We start from the raw sequence: 20,782 nt of genomic DNA, 5'->3' as shown, positions 1-20,782 counted from the left end.
GAAGCCCAAGAAAAAACAACGAAAACATTTATCCAAACATTTTTCAATTCACTTTAATCCTATGAGTCAACTTGCTAAGAGAAGAAGAAAAGTTGAAATGCTTTAGAATATTTGATATTACAAAAAATCAAAACAATTTTAATTCAAGAAGAATATCGAACATATAAATTTGCCATTGCTCAAAGAATTCATGAATAATCAGCAAAATTATCGATGACTTTCTTCACTTCTTTTGCTCTTAATCCGATAGAGTCTGCAACTCCGCTTCGCTGTGCAGCCAGCTGTTTCAGCGCTCGGGCAACAAAGACAAAATGTCTGTTAGCCAAAACACATTTTTCTCTTCGCTCATCAGCGCTTAAATCCACTCCAATTGAAACAGGTGCGCTCCTCGTTTGCCTGATCATCGAACCAAATGATTTTGCAAACATAACAATGGCTGACAATGCAGTGTTCACATAACTGTCAACGCCAGACGTCAAACAGGTCATCAGATGAGGAAGGAGGATAAGCGCACAGTCCAACGTTAGCAATCCTTTTTTCTTCAACAACTCATTTAAAATGTCGCAAGTGACGCTGACATCGTCAATGCGGACAAGGCTCTCACACATCATCTTCATTTCCCCTAACTCCCAAACACGCTTAACTGCCTGAATACTTCCCAGCCTTCCATTCATTGTCGTCATCATTTGTTTATGTCTCTTCAAAATAGCGGAAACGGTCTCTTCATCGCTCCTTGCAACTTCGGTTCCGCTTTCTCCTCCACAAAACTTGCTGAAAAGTTCATTGCTATCAACAGCCTTTCGCTCAGCTTGTGAAGAAGAAGAACAAATAGCACTTTCATTTGAAGCACTTGAATCTGATTGGCATGCCTCTTTTTTTGTAAGTTTAGGCTTCTCCGTTGTTTCACTGTCTTGAACAGGTTTTTGCTTTCCGCGCATCTGCTCGTCATCATCATGTTCAATGTTCTTTTCTCCAGTTTCAATATTGTCTTCTTCATCACCGTTGGCATCGTCAGATGATAGATCACCTTCTTCAAGATCAACCTGCCCTTCAAGTGCCCACGGATCTTTCAGCGTTTGACCAAGCCTCGATTTTAACAGAGGGCGTAAACGCTGCGAAGAAGATAGATCAACTTCTGGGCAAGGAACTTCAGAGGGATTCTGATCTCGCTCCGATGATCGTGGCGAAGCAGACGAATCATTGCTGACAAGTGAAGAAGAAGGAAGAGCACGCGCTTTCCCTTTTCCTGTCGGCTGTTGATGCTCTTCAACAGGTGGTCCGGTGTAGAAAGGAGAGTCAGGAGATTCTCCGTATATCCTCCGCTGTACACGGATTGCTCGTTGGGAATGAGGTTGATTTGGAGCTGATGATGCTGTGGTTGTTGTTGTTGTAGTTGTTATTGGCTCAGCAGATGAATCTTGCGAAGTTTCTTGCGTTGAAGCAGTATGCAATGATTCCGCTGAAGCAGACGGACCAACTTTCGAATTTGAAGAAGAGTGAATAAGAGCTTTTGTTCCTTTCACGGCGAATGAAGGCTCAGAAGTGTTTGTGGAATGAGATGCAGATGGAGCTGGTGAGTGGATTGAGTGTGAAGATGAATGATGAGTGAGTGACTTGTTGACAGAGGAAGATGAAGAGGAGGAAGACGATGCAGAAGAAGAAGATGGTTGAGATGATCCTGCTTTTTGTTCTTGAGAAGTGCTTTTTTGCTGTTTATGAGCCATATACTGGCACCAAGGGTTGACATCTCTGAGAAGAGACATCCACATTGTAACTTTCCCCTGCTGTATGGAGCACCCGAGAAGATGTTGCTCCCCAACTACGAAGTCAAGTGTGCCTGGACCGCCAACTGAGCAGCCACCCCATTTTGCTTCCAGTCGATCATACAATTTCACTTCTCCCTCTCCGCTCTCCGTATCTTTCTCGGACTTCTCTCTTTCGCTTTTGCTTGCACTCCCTTCGTCATCCCAGTTCCACACTCGCACAGCCTCTTCTGATGCTACAACAAGCACATGGTCATCTGTCCCGCAAAACTGAAGCGATCGAATAGTCGTCGTTTCAGGTGGTAGTTCTTTCAAAAGCTCGAAGGAGTCCAGATCCCATAACTTCGTAACTCGATCACTTCCTCCTGTTGCTAACACCAAATCAGAAGGGCAAACTGCTATCGCTGTGACAGCTCCTAAACGTTAAAAAGAAAAAAAAAAGGCGAATTATTCAAAATTATCAAATTATAATAATATGTACCGTCGTGCTTAAAAGTGTGAACTAATTTTCCTTCGAATAAATCCACGACTCCACAAGTTCCATCTTCACTTCCTGTAAAAAGAAATCGAGAATCTGGACTGAAACAAACACAGTTAACTGGTTTTGAATGATGCTTGAATGTTTGAATGCATTTACGTTCAACCGTATCCCAGACGCGTACTTGCGTATCTTGAGATCCAGAAGCCAAAAAAACATTGTCAGGGCTGAAAGCAACGCATTTTACAGCAGCTAAATGAGATTGAGTAAAAGATTTTGACGCTTATAATTTTTAAAATAATTCATAAAACAAATGCATTGAACACTAAAACTATTCTTCGTTCAAACTTTTTGGTTCAATCAAATTCCACATTTTAAGGCTTCCTCCTTCACTTCCAGAAACTAACTGCTCTTCACTTGAATCAAAAACAGCACAAGTGACAGGTGAAGTATGCCCTTTCAAAGACTGTTCAACAACTATAGGTGAACAAAGCTAGTATAACAAAAATTTCACAACCTTGAATGGTTTTCCTGTTTTCCGAAGATGGTGAACGGTCCAAACAAGTGTCTTTTTATCTTCACCTCCTGTAGCAAATAAATGTGTCTTTCGACCAATTGTCACACATCTTGATGTCCCACCATGTGGCGAAAATTCAAGATATGAATTCATTTTTTTGTTTCGCTTTTCAGACATGCTTTATTCCTTCAAAAAAAAATATTGAAGCTGATCTTGATATATAGCAAAAAAAATTAATCAAGATGAGAAATAGTTGATAAATAATAATTAGCAAATTCATCACAAATGCAACTAAAAAATAAAATTATTCGAAGCGAAAATTACCCATACTTATTTGTCATTGAGTTGTTTGTTGTGTTTATTAACAAATTGTTTTAACTTGGAATCCAAATTTACTACTGAAGGAAGAAATGTATTGATTATTTTTATAATTTTTAACAATTTTATATTTTATATTTTGATGCCTTCAACCTCTAATTCTTCGTTTTTGTTTTATTTTTGATGCTTTCTTATTTCTTCACCTAAAAATTGTTATTTCCTGTTCTTAATTTGAACCTATCATTCGTTGCGTTATTTAAATCTTTTTATTAACTTTAAAATTGATTATGCTTTCATCTAGATTTTTTCTTGAGAAAAATAATAATTGAGAAAGATGGCTTCCTTGCAGATTAGAAATCACAGTTTTTCCAATTCTCGTCAAAAATACTTATCGTCTCCTAATATCACGATTGCGAATAACGAAGAATCGGGTAATTTTGGAGATGGCAGACATATTTCACACAAGAATGATGAAAAAGCTGCTAAATTACAAAACCAAGAAGATGTTGATGGATACGATGAGAATGATGATAACTATCTTTTACAACAAAATATGTCTCAATACGGATCTAAGCTTATTCATAGTTCATCTTCTGTCTCTTCTCAACCACGACGAATATCACACTCTCCACTAAGATGGACAGAAAGAAGAAAAGATGTCCTAGGAGATGAAGACGATGATGAAAATGGTGAACAATTCATAAAAGCTGAAAAAGAAGAGAGAGAAAGAAAACGGAGCAGATCTCAACATACATTTTTTCCTCGAACCTCTGGCTTTCATCATTCATTAAGTCCTCCACGGCAGTCCCATCACAGCAAAGTCCCAGGCAGAAATAACAAAGGCTATAATCACCCTAAAAACGAAACAGATAACTTTACAATTTATGAAGACACAGAAGACTTTAACACTGACAGAACACAAAATGCTAGCGATAGAAATTTCGATTTTACTAATTCCACACAGAATTCAAAGAGCGAAATAGAGTCTGCCGCAGCGTATTCTGGACAAACATTACCAAAGGAAAGTGATGACGATGAAATGATCGACTTTGGCTTTGAGATCGACGACTTGCCAGTCTTGCTGAGTTATTCTTCGGAAGTGCCAGAAACTCCTCAAGCCATCTTTTCATCGTCGTCCGCCGCTCGCCCGACTCCAAAGTACATTTCTGCCACGCCTTCTGCCATCACAGTTCCCCCTCAGCCTTCGTCTTTCTCTTCGTCTTCATCAGCACTCGCTCCTCATTCAACAGATGCCTCCCAACTGCATTTCATTTCTCCTCAAGACTCCTTCAGGGACATCGCCTCGCCTCTGTCTCCTGTTCTTTCTGTGTCCTCGTGCCCTTCTTTGCTCACCCCTTCATACACCCCTTCATGCACCCCCTCATACACTCCGTCATTCTCCCCGTCTCCTCTCCCTGTTCTGGCGTTTTCTGGCTTTGTTCCTCGGACACTCCCTTCAGAGCACAAAATACTTCCGATCAGTGCCACTAGTCGTTCTGGTGGAGATGACGAGGCAGAAGATGCGCTGCTGACAGACATGGAAGAAGTAGAGACGAGAGATTTTGAGGCAATCCGGAAGAAAGAGGAAGGGAAGAAGTCGCTGGGCTGGAGTATGCACACCACAAAGGAAGACGGAAGCCGGAAGAGGAAGGAGTTGGAGGAAGAGGAGGAGAAGTTGAAGGAGCTGTGGGACCAGTTCAAAGAGCTGGAGAAGCTGCTGCAGGCTGAGCGGAGCATGAAGGAGGAGAGCCTGCGGAGAGAGGAAGAAGAGAAAAAGAAGGCGTCAGAAGAGGAGAAGAGGCAGAGAGAAGAGCGGATGCAAGAGCGGCTGAGGGAGATGGAGGCAGTGTCGAAGCCTGGCGAGTGGGTGCTGATGGAGCGGGAAGACCAGAAAATGCAACAGAAGATACAGAAAAAGCGAGAACTCGAAGAGAAAATGGCTGATGCAGCTGTGCTGATCTCTGAGCAATGGCTGAAATGCAACCGCATCAGAGACTCGAGGGCGGTGTTTGATGCGCTCGAGATGGAAGAAGACGAGAAGAGGAAGAACAAGATGGAGATGCGGCGGAAGCAGGCAGAACTTGAAGAGAAAAGGAGGAGAGAAAGAGAAATGGATTTGCTGAAGAAGAAAAGCTCTGTGACACTTATTGAGGATTCGTGGCTGAGCTATCGGCAGCGCGTGGCTGAGAAGGAGAGGCGGCAGAAGATGGAAGAAGAAGAGTGGCAAAGAAGAGAAGAGGAAGAGAGACAGAGGGAAGAAGAAGAGAGGAGGAGGCAACATGAAGAAGAGCGGATCAAGCTGAAGGAGCTGCTGAGAATCAAAGAAGAGGAGCTGCGGCTGAAGGAGGAGCGGATGGCGATGGAGCGGAGCCAGCGGGAAAGCGAGGCACTGCGAGAAGAAAGAGAACGTGTGCAGAGGGAAGAAAGAGAGAAGTTTCTGAGGAAAGAGAGGAAAAGGCAGGCGAAAGAGCTGGAACTGATGGCGAATGAGGAGATTGAGCTGAGGTTCCGCGAGAAGGAAAGGGCAGAGAAAGAAGCCAGGAGAACTGCAAAGTACAACAAAGTGCTGGCGATTGTGAACAAGTGGTGGGTGAACCACGAGCGGATGTGTGCTGCTAAGGAAGAGATGGAGTACAGAAGATCAGAAGACATCAGGAGACAGAAAAATGAGAGAGAGGCAGCGGCGTTTTTGATGGCTGGATGGGACAGAACATTGTTTATAAGGGCGAATAGAGAAGAGGCGCAGAGAAGAAAAGAAGAAGATGAGCGTATAAAAGACGAAGAGAACAACGAAAGCATCAAAATGCGCTCGATTGAGGTGCAGATGATGCAGAGGGCGAAGCAGCTGAAGGAGCGGAAGCGGATAAGGGAGGAAGTGGAAGCAGAGGAATGGGTGAAAAGGGAGATTGCTAAGCACAGGGCAGTCTTTGAGGAAAGGATGGGGATGAAGCAAGCGCTGTCGGAGGAGATGAGGAAGAAAGTGGAGGAGGCGAGGCGGCTGGAGGAAGAAAGCAGAATCCGAAGAGAAAGGGAAGAAGAAGAGGCGAACGAGAGAGAAGAAACAGAAGTGATGGAAGCAGAAGACAGGCTGATGCACATGATGATGCGGGAGATGGAGCGGATTAAGAAAGAGAAAGAAGAAGAGGAAATCGAGCGGATGAAGAAGAAGATGGAAGGGGCAGAGTTTCTCCGGCCAACGGAAAGGATGAAGGAGATGTATGCACAGCAGATGCTGCAGCAACTGAGGGAAGAGAGAGAGAGAGAAAGGCAGCTGGACAGGGAGATGATAAAGAACCCAATGCTGAGTGTGGTTTATGAACTGGGAAGGGAAAAAGTCAAAGATGGAGAAGAAGAAGAAGAAGAAGAGGATGAAGAAGAGGACGAGGAGGAAGAAGGAGAAGAATTCGAAGGGGAAGAGGAAGAGGAAGAAGATGATAATGATGATAATGACGAATTGAAAAGCCAAAGAAGTCAAAAGAGCAGATTAAGTCGGATGAGCCGAAAGAGCAGAAAAAGCATGGACAACTGCAGTTTCAAGCAAAACAGCCAAGACTCTGAAGAAAACAATGGAACAGCCCAATTTGACGAAAACGGTAATCTTGTCGATCCAGCGACTGTCAGCATCGCCAGCAGAAGCAAAAGCTCAATGTCATCACGCAAGCCTCCGCTCAGCCCAAAAGCCAGTCAAGAAATAGGAACTGATAAATCCGAAGGAACTAACAACAACAGTGGCAATCCGCCAAATTACTCGGAAGGCGACACATTTAATTCCAAACAGCCAACTGATGGTGTTTCATCCTTGCCAGATTCTGCTCGGTCTCCATCTCGTTCTCTGTCTCCGTCTTCAAACAGCCTCCGCCCAACGAGCAAGACACCCTCTCAATTCACAGGCTCATTCACACCCTTGTCGTATGTGCCGTCGCTGTGTGAAGACGAAGGAGAAATGGGAGAATCGCGGTTGGCAGGAGAAGAGGAAAGAAGCTGCCGGTCAAGGGCTTCGGCTGTTGTTAGCAGGAGCGGGAAGAAGGAGAAGGAGAGGAAAGGAGATGAAGAAAGGAAGAATGAAGATTTGAAAGAAAATCTTGAGAAAGAAGGAGAACCAGATGGAATGGACAAAACAGGTGCGCAGGAAGCAGACGGAGAGCAACGAAGCGAAAGCCAAATGCAAAAGAAAAAGAAAAAGAAAAAGAAGAAGCCGAAGACGGAAGAGGAGAAACAGCGGGACGAGCATCTCAAGCGGCGTCTGGAGGAAGACCGGAAGATGAAGCAGCTGATGATTGAGAGTGCAGACAGGCTGCAAAGGATGGAGATGACGACGAAAGCGCTGTCGGATCCAGCGCGGAAGAGCGACCCGGCGAAAGTGTGGGACTACGACAGGAGAAGAAGAGAGGAGGAGGCGAGGATTAGAGAGGAAGAGGAGGAGAAGAGGAGGAAGAGAGAGGAGAAGGAGAGGAAGAGGCTGGAGAAGAGACAGCGGATGGAGGAAAGAGAAAGAGCGCAGAAGTTTCTGGAGCTGCTGACGAGCGAAGAGCCTCTTGCGTATACTGGATACGGAGACATGCAAGAAGGAGAAGAGGAAAGAGAGGAAGGCGAGGAAATGAAGAAGAAGACGAAGAAGAAAAAGAAGAAGGACAAAAAATCAAATGCAGCGAATGAGATTGGAGTGGAGGATATGGCAATGCTTCGTGAAGCGGGGCTTGTTGATGCCAAACCGCTGCAGCTGAATTCAACGCGGTCGCAAAGCAGCGCCAATTCAGCGCAAAGGAAGAAGAAGCAGCCATTGGCATCCAGTCAAGAGGGAAGCTATCTGCCTTATGAGTCAAATGAAGCGATTAACAGAAATAATGCAAAGTTTGCGGCTTCGACAGGCAAAGCACGCCCAGTGACGACTGATGTGCTGTTCCGCCTAGGCAAAACGAGAGAGGAAAGCAGAAATGCCATTAATGAAGAAAAGAAGCCTATCAAAAGAATTCCAAAGGCTTCAAAGAAAACAAAGGACAAGGAAAAAACGAATGGAATGGCGAATACAGAGCTTCCGAGTGAATTTCTGCTCACAGAAGACAAGAAAGCTCTGAGAAGGTCGCTTTCCACAGGGAAAAAACCCTATTTGCCTTCCACTTCGCAGAAGCCGTACGGACAGCAGACGCAAGAGCAGTCACAGCAGCAGCAGGCGCAGATCGCCCTGACCAGCAAGCTTCTCCGCACGAACCCTCAGTTTGTGCTGTCGAATCCGCTGTTTGCTTCTCCACGCCCGCCGTTCCGCTCAAAAACGTTTCAGACTACTTCTCTCTCACCACACAGGGCATCACTCACTGACAGACCGGTTGAGTCGAACTCGATGAATGAGAGAAGAGCAGTCAGCAGGCAAAAGAGAAGTAGATCAAAAAGTTTGTATTTTATTGTTTATTTTTTGCTGAGTTTTGGATTTTGTTAATTTTGCTTAATTTTTTTTTATTTTTTAATTTTTTCTTTTTCTTTTTCTTTTTCTTTTTTTTTTTTTGTTTTGTTTCATAAATGTTACAAAATAACACATTTCTTATACTCTTTTCCGATTCCTTCATTTCAGTTCGTCGGTCACATGAACTTCCTCCTCTCAAAGGCAACGAAGCAGAGCTGAATCCATATGCCCAGTCATTCAACCCCAGGCGCCGTTCATCGCAAACACCAAACAAATCATCTCAAGCAGTCACCCCTTCAAACAACAAAAGAATTATCGAAGAAGCGCTTTCAACTGCTGTTGCGAACAATCCATCCTCCTCCTCCTCTTCCTCATTTCCTTCCTCTTCTTCATCTTCTGATCTTTCTCTTGCAGACACTGATGCATTTGCCACTCCTCGTGCTTCTCTGTCCAAAAAGAGCTCGCAAAGCAGACTGTATCCAATGCGCGATGCTCAACAGCCATTCACTTCATCATCTTCAGCCTCAGCCTCATCTTCCTCTTCTGCATCTGCCCATCAGCTGACTACAAAACCCCCTTCTCCTTCATTTCACTTCCTTCCTTCTCTCAACTCAGCACACCACGACATCCAGTCACAGACCTCTGAAGCAGCTCTTTCTTCTGCTTCTTCTTCCTCTACTCCGCGCTCTTCCTCAGCCTCCACCCCTTCTGCTGAATCATTCCGCTCTGCATACCCTGGCCAAGCAATGACATCCACCCCTTCTTCTCGTTTTGTCCACACACTCCAGTCTCAGGCAGCCTGCAACAGCTCCACTCTCCCTCAAACCCCACGCTCACAAGACACAACCAGCACCCACATAACTCAGTCTCCTTCACTAAACACGTCTTCATACCAATTGTCAGTGGCAGCCAACCCGCTTGATCCTGATGAAATCGAGAAGTCGATTATTGATCCTGTTCCTGGTGTGTTTCCCTCTTCTTCCATCCAGCGCGATGCTGAGTTGGATGTATACACGTTCACACAGCTGTGCGACCGTATCATTGCAGACGAGATGCCAATTGCTCCGCTGCTGAAGATGTGGAGAGAGCAGAACAGTCAGAGAAAGACAGCACATTTTAATGCAAATAACCCGCTTGAGTCAGCAGAATCAGTTGAATTCGCACATCCAAATGACAGAGACGAGGTTACTTTGCAGTTGAGTGACATTATTGTGACCGAAGAAACAGACCCCGGCTCGTTCAATCTGCTTGTGCAACAGACTGAAATGGGGCTGGCGAAGCTGAATGCCATCTGGGCGACGCTCCAAGCTCCCGAGGAAGAGCAGCAGAAAGAGCTGAACCGAATCCGGCGCGGTGTGGTTGTGTCTGAGCTGGCCAAAAGGAGAGCAGGCGCTGGGCGTGGTGAAGGCACAGTGTCAACCACATCTTCGGTCTCTGGCATGTCTGCTGCTTCTTCTTCTTCTGTGCATTCCTCACTTATCACTGTTGGTGATGGGATTCCTGTCTCTCTCGCACACCACCGCGCTCTGGATGACCGGATCCAGTCATACAGAAGGATCATTGCGCGGCGGATGAAGCTGTGCCACCAGCTGCTGCTGCGGCGCCTGCTCCTCTCCAATTTCTTCTGCGCTGTGGAAGACCTGTCTTCGAGCATTGAGACAATCACGAAGCTGGCTGACCGCATAGACGCTGTCACAAACACACTGAGGCAGCAGCTGACGAAGTGGAAGAGCTGTCTGAAGTGGAACACGGCGTATGTGGTGAGTGTGCGGCGGAACGAGGCGGAAGAGCTGGAGAAAGAGGACAAGCTGTTCAGGACAAGATGGGGCCAATTTCTCCATCAGCAGCAGCAGCACCTCCTCAAACAGAAACGGAGTTTGCCTTCGTCAGAAGCAGACGCCAATCGCAATGCTCACTTGACACCTCCCAACGATGCTCTGAATCTTCCAGCCTCGTCTGACCAATTTCTGGTGGATGGCTCTGCTTCTAATGTCTTCCCTCAGCCTGGCAATCTTCAGCAGCCCTTGGCCACAAATTCTGAGCAATCTTATTCAGAAGCTGAAGGCGAAGCTGCCAAGCCTGGCTTAGCACAACCACATCAACAAGCACCCAAATCGCCCAATGTGTTCCAAACCACTCCGATCATTGCGCTTATCTCACCTGTCGTTTCTGTACCATTTGCTGCATCACAGTCAAACCTCGGCAATCAGAAGGACGTTACGCCTCCTCTCCCACCTCCACTAACACTCTCCTTCAGCACGAATGCTCAATCGCCTTCTGCTCAACTTAACCCTCAGCAACAGCAGCAACAGCCACCTCAATCTCCTTACTCTTCTCGTCCCCGTCCCCGTCCTAAACGCAATCAACAGCCAAATGAATCGTCTCAAGCATCTCTTCCAGAAGCAGTTGCTGCATTGTCAGTCACAACTGATACACCTGAATTCACTGCAAATGCCTCTTCCTCTTCTAATTCTGATTCATCTTTGACACAAGACACAGAAGAAAGTGCACAGGAAGAATCGAATGAACACGCTCCTTCTGCTTTGTTGAATTCTTCTTCGTCGGATTCACTTCCACAAGACATGCAACTTTCTACAGATGAAGCAAGCTGCCAATCTCCTCCTCTTTCTGCCTCACTTCGCCTCTCACCTTCTCCAGCAGCGTCTGCAGCTCTTCTCGACGAAAAGGAAACTTCAATGCAATTTGACACGAGCCAGACACAGATGACATCACAAACAGAAGAGCCAAACGAAACAGATGAGCTTTCTGATCCCATTCAGCTTTCTGACCTGCCAGTCGATGTGGAGCCAGAGACGATGCAGAGCGTTTCGTCGAATGAGCAGACAGTTGAAGAGCAACAGAACAGTCTAAGTTCTGAGGAGAGCAAAGGAAGTGGCATTTCTGCTGAAGAAGGAATTTTGAAGGAAGATTCGGAATTGAATGAGCCAAAAGAGGAATGTTTGATGGCTGAAGGGGATTTGAATATGAATGTCCAGCCAGACAATAAAACTGATGCTTTGGGAGGGGAATCAGCACAGCTGTCGCTTGAAGAGGAAGAAGAAAAGAATGGAAATGAAAGTGTTGATAATAATGGAGAAAATGAAGAAAGAAAGGAAGATGAAGGAAAGAGAGAAGGTAATGAAAATCAAGAATCAACAACAGAAGATGGTATTTCAAACGAAATTACAAAAAATAACGAAGTAAACAAAACAAATGAGTTGGAAATGTCATCAAGTTCAGAGCAAGTTGAGAAAAAGTTGACAGAATTAGTTAAAAGAGTAGAGGAAAGTGATTTGAGTGATAGTCAGTCGAATGAAAGCTTAATCGAGATAGAACAAAAAAAGAATGACAATCCAAAAATAAAAGGTGATTCGGTTGATGAGCCGTCAAAAAATGAAAAGAAACAGGACTCAAGATGTGTTTGTGTTTGAAAAAAATGAATAAATAAATAAAATAAAATAAAATAAAGTGGTTTAATTGTTTTGTTTTTAAATGAAAATTTAATCTTCCATCAATATTGATGAGTATTGCTTTATATCTTATTGTAACTTGCTTGTTGTATTTTTGTTGTTTTTAGGATTTTTTTAGATTTAATTCAAAAATTGTACCTAATTCTCGAAAATTTTTCCATCGAAATTTTTTTCTGATGAAACAATATTTCGTTTTTCATGCAATCATTGCTCATTGTGTTTCCATAATAATTAGATGTTATGAGAATTTCTATTTATGTTGAAAAAATCTTATCTCTTTTTACGAAAAATTGTTCTTTGAGAAATTTTTGTTTTATGTTTTATTCAATTCACTCTTTTGATTTTGTTAACAAATGTTGCACAATTAACATTACAAAGCATTTTAAATGTTAATATACGCCAAAAAAGAAAAGAGAGAAAAGAAAAGAAAGAAATATTTAATATAGATTAATAATGAAATTTTTTGAACACAAATGAAATGACAACTTGTTAAATTATTGATAATCATCCCATAAGATGAGCAACGAAGAGGAAGAATTCGAGAAATTTGTAGTATCACTTGGGTCTGGGCTACCAAAGAGCAAACCAAAATCATCCACAGAACTCGGAATTAGAACTAGGGTATTTACATTAACTTTTGTTTTACAGGAGAAATCATTTTTAAAAAACTATAATAACACCTTTATTTTTGTTATTTCCAAAAATTATAATAATTTTAATCAAATGGTCAAATTAAACATAGGATGTCAAAAGCGATGACGATGTATGGAGTCAAATGGAATCATCTGATGCGTCTCTTCCAGCGATTTTAAAAGATATTGTTGAGCGCGAAGATTCAGATGATGAATGTAATTTATCAGCAAAAAAGTGTGAAAATACTTACAATACTTCTTCTCATTTTAAACGAACGATTGGAGTCGGCTTTCCGGAAGTTTATCATCGAAATGATAAAAATAATCCATTACATCACGAAATTCGAAAAGATGAAGCTCTTCAGGCCAAAACAAATTCAATTTTTGATCTCATGTCAAAAGAAGAAATATTACAGCAACAAAAAGAGCTTGCTTCACTTATTTCTCCAAAAGTTCTTGAAGCTTTTAAAAATAGAAAAAAGTCTTCACCACAAAAAGATTCTCAGCAATCATCTCAGTCTTCTAACAATATTCAACAGAACTCAAAAAATGCTGGTCAAAAAGAAAAACTTAACATCAGAGCACCATCAATAACATCCGATTCATTTCAGAAATTGCAACAATCATCACCTGACGATAAATTGAAATGGACCGAACCTGTTCTGCCTTCAAACGGAAAACGAAGCATAGATGCCGAACGTTATGGCTTTGATGGGCGCGCAATCTCATCAAACGATTCCGACAAATTATCAGATGGAAGTGGACTGTTTCATCATGGAGATGATCCAGATGCTGCTGGCTACACAATCAACGAATTGATGCATTTGGGAATGAGTTCGTTTGCCCCACAAAGGGTCATGGCGCTTGAAACCTTGCAAAAAATATTTGTGTCTGAGAGAAATAGTGAAATGACTGTTTTTGAAAGAGAAAAATTTTCTCGTAACGAAGAAGCAAAGAAATCTCTTGCTTCTCCGATTGATGATTTCCTGAGTCTTGATGGAATTATATTGCTGCGCACTTGTTTGGATGAAGCGCACGACACAACTCTGCTCGCTGCTCTTTCTGCACTTGACGTGCTTCTTGAATGGCCTGCACCAAGTTGTGTTAGCCAAAAATCATCTCAAAAGGGATTGAGACAAAACATCAAACAAGAGAAAGCAGAAAAGGATGGACTGCACAAGCAGCCTGAAACTCGATGGCCATTGAATGATCTGTCGATTGCGCTTGAGGAGGAGACAAGCAGTCATGTGCTTCCATTCAGCAGATGCACAGCAAAGCCATCCAAACGAAATCGGATTCCTGACATTACAAAACTTCGTGCATTGCATCAGAATAATTTGGATGAAAAGAAAGAAGCTTCCAAACAAACGCAAAAAGACGATAAGGAAGATGAAAATGATGATGACAGCAGCAGCAACGACGCTGAAAGCAAGAAAGATGCCTCTCAAAAGCCTAATGATGAAGAAAAAGAAGATTCGAAGATGAATCCTTCTCCTTTCTCCAAACTTGCGCGAAAGGATGCGATTGGCGCTTTGCTGAAAATGAAAACATTGGATCGACTAAGAGACATTCTATCTGAAACTGTTATGTCTCTTTCATCTGCTCTGCGCCCTTCGGCTTCTTCGCAATCTGCATCGTCATCGTCGTCTTCTTCAACTTCAACTTCAACTCCAAGTTCCGTCATCATTTCACAACAACATTCACTTGAATTATCATCAGTCATTCTCCATATCCTCATAACGATCGCTCGAAATAGTCCATCCTCTGCTTTTGCGCTTCTTCAGTGCAAGGGGCTTCTTTTACTAATATTCAAGAATTTCATCAAACCTCCGCCGCTTCCTCGCACACTGAATGCGTTCTTTGCAACAGCCAGGCTGCTGTCACTCCGCCTCATTCGTGTCATATCCCAGTCGTCGCGGACTGCAGCAATCGGCGTCTATTCCAAAGAGTTTGTGCGGAGTGTGGTACGGTTTGTGTACACTGCAGACAGCTTCGATAGCACAACGGGAGATGCTCTTGCTGAAGAGGCACTCGTGTTGCTGGGCACATGGGCAGAATACGGGCTGAGCAGCGACAATCCGTTAGTGATGCAGTATGGCGGATTAGCAATTGAAAGTGCACCATCAAAGAACGCTTTAGAAGGAAATGCAGCGAATGAGCAAGCAAAAACAGAGCAAAAAAAGGAGACTGTAGAGGCAAATAGACCTTCTGTGACGATTCTGGCAGAATCTGCTGAAGAAGCGTCGTCGTTGCGATTCATTGAAGCAGAAGAAAACGAAATCGAGCAGAATGATTGGAGTTGGATTGGAGTGATTCAGCCTCTTTTTGTTTCTTCAGCGACTAACATTTTGTCTTTTGCGAAAAATGTGCAAAGTGTCGCATGCGCTTTGAGAACTTCTGAAATAAGCGAAGAACACTCGGAAAAAGAACAGAGTAAGTTGGATGCTTCAAAATATGAAACAAATGAAACAGATTCTCGTTCAGTTCAAGAGTTGCATGATTTGTTCAACTCCAACAAAAGTTCTGTAATTTTCGTTGAAAAGTTCTGCCTTCTCTTAGAAAAACTAGCTCATATTGAAGCTGTGCGGCAGCAACAGAACGAAAGTGCAAGCATGTCATTATCATCTCTCGAACAATCACTGAAATCTTCTTCTATTTCTTCTTCTGAGATAAAATCAACAAGCAATTCCAGTGAAGCATCTTCGTCCATTCGCCAATCATTTTCCATTGGTTCAACTGAGTTTATTTCTGAGGCAACGCTTCTGTCTTATGTGGACCTATGTATGTCCTTTTTCTCGCAGATGCATCCAATTTTGGCCAGCAGAGATGCGTTTGCAAGGCTTGTCCAATTGATTGTCGAAAGAGACGAGTTATTGAGTGCTCAAAACAGCAATTCATGCACAAATCACGTTCAGACAAATTCTTCTTGTGGATGCGCAAGCTCATCGTCAGAGTTGAGCAATATATTCATAAAGTGCATAACGAGTATTATTCGCTGCGTATCTGCTCTTTTGTCATGTGCCACTTCAATCATCTTCCGTGTCCACAGATCTTATCACTCTCCTTTCTCGCTGCTTGACGGCAGCCAGTTTGTAACATCAACTGCTTCACCTACGGAAATGTTGGCTTTGACAGAAAATATTTTTATAAATGACATTTTGCCTCTTCTTTCTCTGTACGGCATCGATTCCTTTCAGGAAAAGAGAAGCAAAGGAAAACATTATACACAATCATTATTCTCCATTCTGATGAATTCTGTATTTCCAACTCTTCCAAACAGAATAAATGAGACGATGCAAAATTCAGGGAAAGATTCAACAAGCGTAAAGGGTTCACCACATCTTCTCTCTTCCATTGCATCTCCTCCTCATCTTTCTTTGGCCTGGACTGCGTACGCTCTTTCGTGTACATATGATACGACATTTTCGCTTTTCCTAAACATCTCTCGTGCTTCTTCCGTTTTCATGCATTCGTTCGCAAATATGTTGCTTGTAATTCTCCAACTGAATCCATCTTTGTGGGGATTGGGTGTGAAATCAATAAAAATACCGAAAGAAGTCGATGAAGAAGTGCAAAGTGATGATAAATTGATTCAAATCGACATTGAAAAGCAACCCGTTCAACAATATCAGTCGCAGATGATAGACACAATATTTAATTTTATTGTTCGCATACTTCCTCAAATCAATTCACATTTTGCGTATTTAATTGAACTTCAGCGTACAACCCCGTCTCTTTTAACTTCTTTTATTACAAACAAGCCTTCTGATGATGTGAGCGAACAATTCAATCAACTTTCATTCAATCCTTTTCTTGTTCTTTCTGACTGCGATGACAAACCACTGCAGAATGTGTCAACATTCAAAGCAGTTTCAAGAAAGAATGAGAATGAGAAAGAGCTTCTCTTAAACAAGTCAAAAAATGTGGTGTATCCCACCAGACAGATACGTTCTGCGCTGTTTGGATTTGAAGGAGATCGGTGGGATGGCAGCGCTTCTCTCCTGACATTAGCCCTCTTTTGGATCAGAAAGTACTCAAGCAAATATCTCTACGTTAAGCAAAATAAAAATTTAAGCGACTCTGATACAAAAACTTCATTTACATACACCACATTCTCAACAAGTTCACAGCTTATTCCTTCTCTTTCTGATTTCACAGATATTATTCCAAAAGTGTTTGATGGGGTTTTATCACTTATCACTTCTGCGCCTGCTTCAAGCAGTCGACGTCATGTTGTCGCTTTCTTAGCTAGTTGCTTCAGCGAGTGTGCAACTTTCACAACTTTGTTCACAACAAATCAAGTTGTTGCATCAGCGTCGAAAGATTCAGATAATCAGCAGTTAGAAGGGAATGAAGACAAAACAGCTCAATTGGAAGAAATTTCACAAAAAGTGAGTGTTGGGAAGGCAAACACTTCAACTTCCATTTCATTCAAAGAAATTCCCTTTTTTGTCATCCGCCGACTTTTCCCATCGTCTTCTTCTTCCTCAATTCGCTCATTTCTATCACATCCAATTAATCCAATCGCTTCGCTTATCCAGCCAGATCTGCCCCATTTATCGAATGTTGCTCATATTATATGCTGTGGAGTGCCTGACTCTCAAGTTGCTTCAACGGCAGAATACTCTTTGCTTCCTCTCCCAATCACTTGGCCCTTATTTGCTGTTCAGCCGTCGTCGTACACCTCCACCCTTTCATCCTCAAGCACTTCATCGTCGTCTTCTTCAAAACAGCCTCTTCCTTATTCCTCTGGTTCAGACGCATTTTCATTCAGTTCATCGCTCTTTCAGATTCCTCCGCTTGCTCCTTCTGTTCAAAATGTCTCACAGGCAATTAAGGAATTAATCTTTATGCTCCGATTCCCTTCCACTCTCTTCCAAAAATGGATTGGAAATTCATCTTTGTTTATATCAGCAGCGAATGCTTTCCACCTTTCGGGATCAGTCCAAAGCGAAAAGTTTACACCAGGCGATTCAAATGAAAGTAAAGCAACTGAAGATGGCTCGCCTTCCGAATTATCGCTGTTTTTATCCTCTCCATTGAGAGAAGAATTGTCTTCATTGTTTGAACTTCTCTCACGACCTCGATTATCTCTCATTTCCGATACAGACGTAGCATCCAAGTTGTGCAATTGCCTGGGGACAACTGCATTTGGTGACAGGCTATTGTCGGATGTTGTGTTAGTTCTTTTGTCGTCTTATTCACCGCAGATGAGAATGGCTGTGTGGAACTGTGTGAGAGAGAATCCAATCTTATTCAGAACTCTGAACGGTTGCTGGACGATGTGGGAGGCACAAAAAGTTAAAGGACAAAGCAATGAAGGACGCAGTCAAAGAATGCGTTTGATTTTCCCGATGATCCATCATCCTTCTTTGGACAGACAATTGCTGGAAATTGGATGTGAAGCACGAAATATGTCTTTGAAAAAAAATGGTTGGTTGTATGTTTCTCTTGTTGCTCAACTTGCGTCATGGACATTTGTTGATTTTCCAGATGAATACTATGCAGCCATGGATTGTGTTTATCAGCGAAGCACCGCTGTAAACAAAAGCAACTCATTCGCATCAGAATTATTATTGGGAAATGGATTGTCTCAATCATCGAGCACTTCTCCAACTCCTGTTCAGCCTTCTTCTAAAAGGAGTACACATTCGAGTCTCTTCCAAAATCATCTATTTTGTTCAATTTTTGGATACACTGAACCTCAACGCCACATGGCCATGGAGCAATTGGCTATGCAAAATTCTTCGTTGTTTCTTGATGTGGTGTGCTTTTATCCACCAAACGTTGAAGCATTGTTTTCAATTAGTGAAGACGATATATCATATGATAAGATCTTTAATCAATCAATTCATAATTTATCAGATGAGCATTCATCAAATCAGCCATGGCTGAAAAGCCGTTTGGCTTTATTTAGTGAACTCAACTCGCAAACAGCTTTCTTATTGATACAACAAAAACTTAATTCCAAACAAAAAGATTGTTGTGAACCTTAAAATGTTATTTTAAAAAAAAGACAGTTTTTCTTTTCTATTTTAGCAAATGACGATTTTTTTTTATCTTTAAGTGGTTTTATTCATTTTTGAAAATGATATCAATAAATTTGAATCAGACGAATTGTGATTGCAAAGTTGTAATGAAATGATATTCAATTTTTGAATAACTTAAGCAAATGTGAATGGAGAATAAGTTTATTTATTCATGAATTGCTTTGACAAATTAATCTTTCCTTCAAAATTCATTGTTGCTTGTGTGCTAAAAATCTTGATTATGAAATATCTTCTAAAGAATTATTTGATTTAATTTGTTGGAAATGAGCAGGAGAGCGAGTGCGATGAAAAAATGATTGTAAACGGGTTGGAAGTGCTGTTTGTGTGATGCACTGAATCTTTCCTGAAGATGGGGAAGACGGGACGGAGCTTAATATGGACGAGAATGAGGAGAAGAGAAACAATTGCTGTCAAATTTGAAGAATCTCAATCAAACATCTATGACCCACTTTCAACGCTCCAGTTAGTCAAGGTGGTATTGTCTATCAATCGAATTTTTTCTTTCTCAATTGCTTCAATTAGTTGTGTCGCAAACATGTGAAGAAGAAAGAAGAGGAAGACGATGATAAAATGGATGATTGAAGCGATGAAAGAACTGATTCTTTCTTTTTCTATTGTTCTTCTGATTAATCTCCACAAAATAGTTTGAATGATCATAAATCCATGAGATAAACACCTGATAGTGAATGATTAAAAAGTGAAGAAATAGAAGAAGAAGAATCATTCAAGGCTTTTCTTGTTATGCTGATAAAGTTGAAGGAGATTGTTAAAAGAAGAAAAAGAAGAAAGAAAAGAAACACTTTACTTGCATGATGACTCTCCTTTTTTTGTTATTAATGAATCCTTAGTGCATACACAAATAAATAAACTTTCTTTATCTTCCTATTATCTTTTCTTCATTCTTTCTCATTCATTTTTTATTTTTTTTTATTTTTTTTTTTTTCATCTTTTCACTTCCAATTAATGATGTTGAGTGTTGTCTTCTTCAATCATAGCCATAATCATCGTCAAATCCCGTCAAATCCAGAATTGTCTCAGCGATTCAATCCAATCTCAACGCTTCAAGATAAAAGAAATGGCTCTTCAATCTTATTCTTTCTCAATGTTTGCTTAGTAGTCATTTCGTCTTCCAAGGCTTGTTGCAATCTCTTTTCTTTGAAAGTCCTTTACTGAGCTTCAATTATTCTCTGTATTTCTGCCACACTTAAAAAATCTTCATTTAAAAAGAATTCAATCAAAATAAACAGAAAACACAAGTCTTTTGCCTTTGACCTCCATTGTTCTGAAAAGAACAAAAAGATAAAAACAGAATGTGAAATTACCATCCAAAAATTCAATAGTGTCAACTTTTTAATGGGACTTTTTCCCTTATTGGCACTTTTTTTGTTTTTGACTGCCAACTTTCAACAAACATTGATTGGCTTTTTTCACTTTTACACAATGTTTTAACATATGTCTAAATTTTTTTGAAAAGTTCCATTTGTTTAATTTTCTAATAAAATTAAAATTTCCTATTTCGATCAAATTTCTATTTCCACTCACCAAATTTTGCTGTTATGAAAACAAAATCTTGACAATGATATTATTTCATTTTTTGTGAATTTTCATGATTGGGAACGGAAATTTGATCGAAATATGAAATTTTCATTTTATAAGAAAATTAAACAAAAGGAACTTCTCAAAAAAATTTAGACAAATTTTAAACAATTCATTACTAGTTAGTTTTATTATTTTAGTTTGTTTCTCACTGAGTTATCGCGTTTTTTTGTATTTTTAAAAGTCACTTTTCTCAGCGAACCATGCAACTCACAAGAAATTGATGAGTTGTTTTGAATAGCATAAACTATAATCTAACTATTTTTAAATCCTTTTTTTTCACAAACACTTTTTTCTTGATTTTTTCACATTTCATTCTTTTAACAACATGCAAGTATTTATATGAAATTTTCTTTGCTTTTAAAAATGAAGTGCTTAAATAAAAATATGCCACATAAAATAAACACTTTATTAATCGTTCCAACAAAAATTGGAACATAATAATTCTCTTTTTGTCTTGAATAAGCAAATGTTTCCAAAACTGAATTGTCTTCGATCAAATTTTTGTGAAGGAAACAAGTATTATACAACAAGAGAATAATAAAGTTCCAATTTTTGTT

At 41.2% G+C, this 20,782-nt stretch overlaps 3 protein-coding genes across 3 annotated transcripts; 2 read left to right on the top strand and 1 right to left on the bottom strand.

Moving 5' to 3' along the window:
* Positions 1-22: 22 nt before the first annotated feature.
* Positions 23-2,957, bottom strand: MONOS_12565 (putative WD40 domain-containing protein). The gene is made up of 4 exons (XM_067865196.1): positions 2,759-2,957; positions 2,590-2,707; positions 2,245-2,523; positions 23-2,179 (listed from the first exon to the last, which is right to left on the bottom strand). Exons 1-4 carry the CDS (start codon positions 2,933-2,935, stop codon positions 189-191), a joined length of 2,565 nt encoding a protein of 854 aa, XP_067728410.1. The 5' UTR covers positions 2,936-2,957; the 3' UTR covers positions 23-188.
* A 127-nt stretch (positions 2,958-3,084) lies between these two features.
* On the top strand, positions 3,085-12,356 carry MONOS_12564 (uncharacterized protein). Its single transcript, XM_067865195.1, has 3 exons — positions 3,085-3,170; positions 3,378-8,463; positions 8,643-12,356. Exons 2-3 carry the CDS (start codon positions 3,411-3,413, stop codon positions 11,903-11,905), a joined length of 8,316 nt encoding a protein of 2,771 aa, XP_067728409.1. The 5' UTR covers positions 3,085-3,170; positions 3,378-3,410; the 3' UTR covers positions 11,906-12,356.
* A 104-nt stretch (positions 12,357-12,460) lies between these two features.
* MONOS_12563 (putative RNA polymerase II-associated protein 1) lies at positions 12,461-18,699 on the top strand (the record flags this gene model as incomplete). The annotated part of the gene is made up of 3 exons (XM_067865194.1): positions 12,461-12,565; positions 12,687-18,477; positions 18,689-18,699. 3 exons carry the CDS (start codon positions 12,461-12,463, stop codon positions 18,697-18,699), a joined length of 5,907 nt encoding a protein of 1,968 aa, XP_067728408.1.
* Positions 18,700-20,782: the final 2,083 nt, after the last annotated feature.

The sequence above is a fragment of the Monocercomonoides exilis genome (genome assembly GCF_001643675.1).
Source record: "Monocercomonoides exilis strain PA203 chromosome Unknown scaffold19-1596985, whole genome shotgun sequence".
In the NCBI taxonomy this organism is placed as follows: domain Eukaryota; phylum Preaxostyla; order Oxymonadida; family Polymastigidae; genus Monocercomonoides; species Monocercomonoides exilis.
This window is presented reverse-complemented; position numbering and strand designations above follow the sequence as displayed.

What these genes read in the sequence shown, in the direction of transcription:
- MONOS_12565 (XM_067865196.1), bottom strand. Translation starts at nt 2,935, where the DNA reads ATGTCTGAAAAGCGAAACAAAAAAATGAATTCATATCTTGAATTTTCG. An exon ending in GAATTTGATTGAACCAAAAA is followed by an intron (nt 2,524 to 2,589) that starts GTTTGAACGAAG and finishes AAAAATTATAAG; the next exon opens with CGTCAAAATCTTTTACTCAA. An exon ending in TCACACTTTTAAGCACGACG is followed by an intron (nt 2,180 to 2,244) that starts GTACATATTATT and finishes TTTAACGTTTAG; the next exon opens with GAGCTGTCACAGCGATAGCA.
- MONOS_12564 (XM_067865195.1), top strand. Translation starts at nt 3,411, where the DNA reads ATGGCTTCCTTGCAGATTAGAAATCACAGTTTTTCCAATTCTCGTCAA. An exon ending in AAAGAGAAGTAGATCAAAAA is followed by an intron (nt 8,464 to 8,642) that starts GTTTGTATTTTA and finishes CCTTCATTTCAG; the next exon opens with TTCGTCGGTCACATGAACTT.